General features: G+C 40.5%; 1 protein-coding gene across 1 annotated transcript in view; it reads right to left on the bottom strand.

Moving 5' to 3' along the window:
- Nucleotides 1–967: 967 nt before the first annotated feature.
- Nucleotides 968–8,431, bottom strand: part of GINS3 (GINS complex subunit 3) — a 9,181-nt gene continuing 1,717 nt past the window's right edge. Inside the window, exons 2-3 of the mRNA XM_007123728.3 lie at nucleotides 2,861–3,094; nucleotides 968–2,491 (exon numbers count right to left, since the gene is read on the bottom strand). Coding sequence (XP_007123790.2) covers nucleotides 2,261–2,491; nucleotides 2,861–3,094 — 465 coding nt within the window. The 3' untranslated portion in view covers nucleotides 968–2,260. The remainder of the gene's footprint in view (nucleotides 2,492–2,860; nucleotides 3,095–8,431) is intronic.

Here is an 8,431-nt window from a genome sequence, read left to right as displayed (position 1 = left end):
ACGTCAAGCAGGTGGTTGGCCCCAAGTCTGGAGCTGAAGGGAGGTCTGGCTGGAGATGGAATTTGGGGAGTCATCAACGTATAGATGGTGGTATTTAAAACTTGACCCTGGAGGGAGTCAGAATGGCTAGAAGAGATCCGAGGACTGACCACGGAGCCATCCAAAACGCAGAGGTCAGGAGAGCGGGAGGAAATGACCTGGGAAGCCAAAGCCTTGGCCCTTCCCGTCGGCAGCCCAGCTTGTACCCCAGGGAAAAAGCCTGAAGACTGTGAGGTCTTTTGTATGTACTTAAGACCAGAGTTACCTGGGAACAGAGCCTTTACGGGGAAAGAGCACACATTCCCCCTTGTTTTTAAGAGTGATGTGGTAGCTGAGCCAATTTGTTGACTTATTTTGAAAAATTCACCTCTTTGAAGGGACCAAGATACTGATTTGAGGGAAGGTTGCTGGGGAGAGGGTTAGTAACTGACAGCCTCGAAGGCAAATCTGTAATTGGAGATGGGCTTCGGAAGCTCCCTGTAATATAATTTGTTCAAAATTTAAAATGGAATAAATTCTACACGTGCGTACCCACATATTCTTGGTATGTGCCTCTGAGCCAAATTTTTTTTAATGAGAAAAAAAAACGGCAGCAGCCTTAGGATTGACTTTAAAAACAAAGCTGTCTGTGAATCCCAAAATTAAAAAATATGCTTTTCTCACTGACTATGAATTTATCTCTGGGCCCCTGGTTATATGTAAATGCTGTGACAGCAATGGAAGTCCCTCTTTTCAAGGACACAGCTCATCCCTATGGAGAATGTCCCCCATATTTATAAGTATTGTGCAAACAAAAGAGCAGTTGCTAAAATATGGATTTACTGGGGCATTATTGTCAAATACTATCAAAGACAAAATTCTCTGATAGCTTTGCCTGATCATCTGTAGTACTCGAGTTACAGAAATAGTACTCGTACAGAATGTATTGATGTGCAAAGTGGATCATTTATTTAGCCCCAAAATCAAATTATAAAAACATCAGCTCCATCTTAAAACAGGCATTTAAAAAATATTTCTGACATTCTAAGTTTGCATCAAGACATCTGTACAATCTGGAGACCCAAATCCCACTGTAATTTCCGGCGACAAAGGCAATTTTCACTAGTTGTGGGAAGTTGGAAGGGGAGCCATGGTGTGGAGATAACTGCCCTTCAAAAAGGCCAGTGGGTCCCAGGGATGCTGTTTCCTACTCTGCCTGAGGTTTCCTCTTTGATCTCCAGGGAAAGAGTTTTGTGGTTGCTTAAACAGAGTCTCAGTAACTGGTCAGGAATCTGTTATATAATAATATTGCAAAACTTACTGAAGAGAAAAAAACCATGACCGAGGTCTCTTGCCCACTCACATCTGCCATGCTAAGCTTCTCAAACAGGGCTCTTCATAACCAGCAACGCTGAAGCCTTGATTTCAATGTAATAAGGGCTGGTTAACACCCTTTAACAACTACTTTGCGATTCCAAACAACTCCCTGACAGCTTTCCTAGGGAGAGCATGGAATAACTGTGCGGGGGCTCTAAAGATCTAGAGGCAAAAACAAGCTCAGTTTAACCATTTCTCGCCTAGGCGTGAAGTCCAGTTCATGAAGCCCTCCTCACAGAAGAGGAAAGCAATGTCTTCTCTTTAGTAAAAGCCTTGCCACTCACCGGGCTTTCCCTTTGCCTTCCTTATTCTTGGCGACTGTTTTTTGAAACTGGGTAACTCCCCACAGGCAGGTGGCAGGAGATATTTACAAGCAGAGCTAGCATCCTGGGGGTACTGTCCTTTGTGCAACCATGAGGAAGATGAGACAATTAAGCTCAAGAGGACATTTTGTGAACAGGTTAGGAAGGCCCATTTGTACCCGTCCTTTGGAGCTAGTGAAACTGGATATCTAAGGCTGTCCAAACTCCCAGGCACGAGGAATCCCAGCTCCAACTCTACTGCGATATATGTATTCATGATCCTTATTTATGAAGGACTTTGGTTTCTCCTTGGCTGTGGGTTCCTGGGCTAAGTAGGTCTGGTCTGTGGGTCAGCAGGTGGGATAGTCCTGGAAGACTTATAGGGCCAGGGACATCTTCCAGCATGTTGTTTCCCCACCAGATGGTAGCACTCCCAACAGTGCTGCAGGGAAAAAGTCACAAGATGGGACATGATTCTGGCCCTATACAAGGTCAACTATGCTCCTATCAAGGACACACAGAGGGATAAGTCTACAGGGAGCAATTCTGTTTTCTTCTGGGCTTCAGTCTTCCATGTCAGTGAATTTTCTCTTCGTGTAGTTCTGAACCAGGTTGGAAGCTGTGATCTGAGACGCCTGCCCCTTCTCCCAACACTGAAAGTCATTCAGTCCTTTCTGCCCTGTTTGAAACAAGCCTCTCTCCATCTCATCTAGCCTGGCTACCAGCGCCGAAGTGTCTTCGTTGTAAGCATTCTGGGAGGAGTCCATGATGCGGCGGAAACGTCCAACAAACGTCTGAAGAAGCGAGAGGGAGAAATCAGATACATTTTAATCCCTGAACATTTAAATGGCACGAAAGGCAAAAATCTGGTTTAGGACTTAGAAGGAGGTCTGCGTCTCCTCTGCCACCTGTAATCAAGTATCTTATTTCCAGGACTTCCTGTTGGTCCCAACTCTTAGCAAGCAAATATGAAGAGTGACAGACAAGCCATATTTACATGTATATATAATCAGCAAACACAGTCTAATTGTAGGCTGGCCCAGAATAACAAGAAACTGATTGTATAAATCATACACTCCTCAGGTAAGAGTAACATCTGGTGGCTGCCACAGCTGGCTCCTGAGACATGTGCAATGCCATAGGTTTTCACGTCAATAACTTGCCTGCAGGAGAGACTGGGAGATGTCTGTGTTCTCTGGACTGTCAAAATGCAGGAGTTGGGAGCCGAACCCGTAGAAATGTGGCCCCATTTTGTGGAGGTCCACCACGTTGGCATCTGCACTGAACACGGTCCTCCAACCCTCCTGGTAGATCTTGGGAAGTTCCACAGAAAGGATCCGGCGCTTGTTGTCAAAAAGTCCTTTTGCCAGCCACAAGGGGAGTTCAAGCTTTGAGCCCTGTATCGCACAGGATTGTAGGTTTTAAAAACAAGTAACATAGTAGGAAATGTGTGTGACAAAAAGGAAATGCACATGGCCTGAGGGAATATCAATACCGCCTGTTCTCTTTAGGGGAATAACTGTCAAATACAGAAGATGTAGTTGTGACTTGAAGAAATGAACTGTGTGGGCTGAAGCTTTATGTCATGATGGAATGGAGAGAGAAAAAGGATTCATATACCAAAAACAAAGTCGAGAACAAAAATGTGGCACAAAGGGAAAGTTTCCTAACTAACATAAATAAAAACTGTCCAGTTGCAGATACTTCAGAGGTATAGTAAACATTTCTACTTTCTTTGAAGATTCAACATCTATTCCACATATGCACGGACTGAGTACCTACTATGTGCCAAGCACCTCTCTGGGTGCTGGGGAATATAAAGAAAAATAGGGTCAGCCTGCGCTCAGGCTACAGCCCCTCCCCAGCCCACTACGCAGCTTTAAGATGACAGAAAAGGTAAATGTCTCTATTTTTTAAAGCCTTAACAGAATTAGTAAATAGATGAGGTGGCCACGATGCAAGCAGTTTCTGCAGTCCAAGCTGCAGAAACATTAAAATGAACATAGACAAGAATAGCATATGCAAGGGCCTGTTTTTACCTCAAAGGTCTGCAAAAACGTAACATTTATACTCCTAAAAACAAGCAGTTAAAAATTTGCAGAAGCTACAAATTGAAGCAATCAGCTCAATATAAAACAACTAGAAATTTAGCTAGCATTTTAATATCCCAATGAGAATCTGAAAAATGCTCTCCATTAAGATCATATGGACTCCACTTCTTTTAAAAAAACACTTTATCCCTGTGCCTCATTTATTTTGTAATTAAGTTTGTACCTTTTAATCTCCCTCACCTATTTCACTCCTCCTGCTCCTCCCTCCCCTCTAACAACCATCTACTGGTTTGTTCTCTGTATCTGCGAGGCTGTTTCCATTTTGTTATGTTTGTTCACTTGTTTTGTTTTTTAGACTCCACATGTAAGTAAAATCATACAGTATTTGTCTTCCTCTGAGTTTTTCTTAGAGGTTTTCTTTTTATATATACAAGACACATTAATCCATTAAGTTTGAGGACACAGTACAAAAAAAAAAAACTTCAACTAACTCATCTGACAGTGCTGTTCATACTCATGATGCCATTTTTTGTTGGTGTTGTTTTGTTTCCTAATAATAAAGGAGGAGACTGAGGGCTGTTGGGCTGATATATATTTGGGGGTCCCCCCTCCCCACCTCATCCACACACCAGCAGGGTGAACAGGAGGAGGAGAAGGGAGGGCAGGGCCCACAGCAAAGTTTCATAATCTTGAATGCAAGAAGTTAAGAGAAACATCCAAAAAAAAAAAAAGGCAAGAGTAACTGGGTTAAGGAGGCAACAAAGGCACAAACTCTCACAGAGGAGAACTGCTGTTAAAGGTGGGGGTGGCTTTGAGGGGTGGGTGAGCAGAGCTTTTGGTAAACCTCACAGGACTGGGGAGAAAAATATTTGGTTCAAAGCTGCCCAAGCAGCCAGGACATGAGGGGTCAAGATCCAAGAAAGAAGAGAGAAAAGTAAAGTCCAATATTTGGCACTAAATATCAACAGTAATTAGGCTCTGACTTTAAAATAAATAGAAAATCAAATGGAAATTCCAGAGCTGAAAAATATAATAATTGACCTTAAGAACTCACTAGATTAAGTCAAATTTAACAGGTTTACCAGATATAACATAGACGAAGTGAGGATCATGAACTGGAAAAAAGATCAGTAGAAAATAACCAGACTAAAGCATGGAGAGAAAATACAGAAAAGAGCCTAAGAGGCATATGGAATATGGTTAAAAAAAAAAAAAAGTCTAACATACATGTAATTTGAATCCCAGAGGGGAGGAGGGATAGATTGAGGCAAAAGAAATATCTGGAGATAATGGCCATGAATTTTCTAAAATTAAAAGGAATATAAAATCATAGATTCAAGGAACATTATGAATACCAAGAAGAATAAATATTAATAAGACCTCAACGAAGCACATCTTACTCAAATTGCTGAAAAACAAAGACAGAGACAAAAGCAGCTACTAGTGGAGGTGAGGAATATATTGCCTTTAAAGAAGAAACAATAAGAGTTAAAGCCGACTACAAAGTGCTGACAGAAAATAACTGCTTACTAAAATTCTATACCGAGTGAAAATATCCTTTAAAAGCAAAGGTGAAATAAAGACATTTCCAGACAGAAAGTGTGCACTAAAAAGTTAACACAGTAGCCTGAGACTGCTCTCCTTAGAAAGGCCTGCTTGTAAGGATGACCCTTGGTTGGTATCTGGGAATTTGGGTTTCAGGAGAGTTCCCACCATTCCTGGGACTGATAAGAGTGCCTCAATGTGCCTACACTGTTTGTACAAACAATGTGGCTTATGCCGAACCCCTGCTTTCCTTCTTGGAGTCTGGAATCTTGGTATGTGCTAGGTAGAGAGTGCCTATGTAAACTGCCCCCAGTAAAAACTTGGGTACTGAGTCTCTAATGAGCTTCCCTGGTAGACAATATTTCACACATGTTGTCACAGTTCATTATTGGAATTAAGTGTGTCCTGCATGACTCCACTGGGACAGGACTCTTGGAAACTTGTGTCTAGTTTCCTGCAAACTTCATCTCAGGCACCCTTTTCCTTTGCTGATTTTGCTCTTATCCTTTTACTGTATTAAAATTTAAACATAAGCATGATTATCTGATGAGTCCTGTGGGTCCTCTTAGTGAATCATCGAAACCGACATTGGTCTTTAGGACACCTTGTACAGACAGAAACGGGGAATCTATCACTAGAAGACCCAGAGTAAAGAAATCAAGAAGGGAGAATGAAAATGACCCCAGCAAGAAATATGGAAATGTAAGAAGGAAAAAAAAAAGTAATGGAAAGAGTAAATAAGTGTGTAAATATAAAAATAACAATAAATGACAATAATGTTTTATAGGATTTAAAACGAGTCAAATTACAATACATGACAACAATAACATAAAAGAAAGGAGGGAGAAAATGGAGTTAAAATGTTCTTAGATTCTAGCACTGACTGTGAAGTGATGAAAGTAGTAATTCATATAACATTCTTGGTAGTCAAAAATGATTGTGTAATATTTAAGGTAGCCACTAAAATAACAGAAGAATAAATAATAAAATAATAAAAATAAACATAAATAAATCAATAATTAAACAAATGTAAATACATTAAATATACCAATTAAAAAATTGTCAAACCAAACAAAAAAACCCCAACTATATGCCGCTTAAAAGAGTCATACCATAAATATAAATATAAAGACATATAAAGGTTGAAAATAGAAGGATGGAAAAAAGTGATGCAAACAGTAATCAAAAGAAAGAAGCATTACTAGAGATAAAGAGGGACATGTGACAATAATAAAAAGTTCATTAAACCCACAAGAAGAATATAAGTACTATCTAAATTAACAGAATTAAAAAGAGCAACTGACAAACCTATAATCATTGTGGGAGACATTAACATATCTCTTTAGATAAATGAGAAGTAGCAAACACAAAAAAACTGTAAGAATATAGACGATCTCAACAAAACAAATAACAAACTTGACCTAATTTACAGATATAAATTATGTATTACGGACCATGACTTCACAATATAGAGCTTTTCAAGCATATATAGAAGGGTTAAATTGATCTTATGCTGGGGTTTAAAGCAAGCGTTAACTTTCAAAAAACTGAAATCATTCAGACTATGTTCTCTGCCACTGTGTAACTAAGCCAGAAATCAAAACCCGAAAGTGTACATAGTAAAATCCCCAAATGTTTGGACCTAAGCACCAGTCTTATAAATAATCCATGAGTCAAAGAAGAATTCACAATGGAAATCAGAAAATCAAATTAAAACTTGTGAAATCTAGTTAAAGCTAGAGGAAATGCACAGCTAAAAATGTAAAAAGGAAAGTTGAAAAATCAATGACCTAGGTACCCATCTCAAAATGTGATTGGGTGGAAGAGAACAAAGAAAATCAAGTCTGAAGAAAGTAGAAGGAAAGAACCAATTAAGATAAGAATTTAACGACCTAAAAATAAAAGTACAAATGAGAAAGTTGACAGAGCCATTACTTAGCTCTTTGAAAAGACTAACACAAGTGATAAACTCCTAGTAAGACTAATTAAGAAAGACATCATAATTTCTCGATATCAAGAATAAAAATCAGGGGACTTCCCTGGTGGCACAGTGGTTAAGAATCCGCCTGCCAATGCAGGGGACACGGGATCGAGTCCTGGTCCGGTAAGATCCCACATGCCGCGAAGCAACTAAGCCCGTGCGCTACAACTACTGAGCCTGCACACCACAACTACTGAAGCCCGCGCACCTAGAGCCTGTGCTCCTCAACAAGAGAAGCCACCGCAATAAGAAGCCCACGCACTGCAATGAAGAGTAGCCTCCACTCGCCACAACTAGAGAAAGCTGGCGCGCAGCAACAAAAACCCAACACAGCCAAAATAAATAAATAAATTTATTATTTTTTTTAAAAAGAATAAAAATCAGGACACAGCTATAATTGTACAGATGTTTAAAAGATAGTAAAAGGATATCTGAACAACATTATAACACTATATTTGAAAATTTAGATGAAATAGTCAAATTCCTAGGGGAAAAAAAACAAGGTACCAAGAGTAAAACAAGAAAAGAAAATCTGATAGTCCTGTGTCTATGAATGAAATTAAATGTCATTAAAAACCTTCCTACACAAATCTCCCATGCAGAAGAATCCCAAATAATTTATGCAGACACTGTGCCCTCCAAGAAGTGGAGCATAACTCACCACTCCTTAAGTGCACATAATGACTTCCTTCCAGAGAGAAAAAAGGTGGAAAAAAAGAGGAACTTCATAGAGAAGAATCCTGACAAACCCCACCTCGATCAAGTGATCAAGGTATCTATCAACATGATAAGTCATGCTGATGGCATGTACCCTTGATACGATGTGGTAAAAACGGCACTTTTACCTCTGTGGTCTTCCTCCTCAAAACACAGTCTAATCATAAGAAAACCATCAGACAAATCCCAAATGAGGAACATTCTCAACAAAATACCTGGCCAGCACTCCACAAAATTCATGGTCATTAAAAACAAGGAGGGCTTCCCTGGTGGCGCAGTGGTTGAGAGTCCGCCTGCCGGTGCAGGGGACACGGGTTCGTGCCCCGGTCCGGGAAGATCCCACGTGCCGCGGAGCGGCTGGGCCCGTGAGCCATGGCCGCTGAGCCTGCGCGTCCGGAGCCTGTGCTCCGCAACGGGAGAGGCCACAACAGTGAGAGGCC

Source organism: Physeter macrocephalus, chromosome 17 (assembly GCF_002837175.3).
Source record: "Physeter macrocephalus isolate SW-GA chromosome 17, ASM283717v5, whole genome shotgun sequence".
NCBI classification, from domain to species: domain Eukaryota; kingdom Metazoa; phylum Chordata; class Mammalia; order Artiodactyla; family Physeteridae; genus Physeter; species Physeter macrocephalus.
This window is presented reverse-complemented; position numbering and strand designations above follow the sequence as displayed.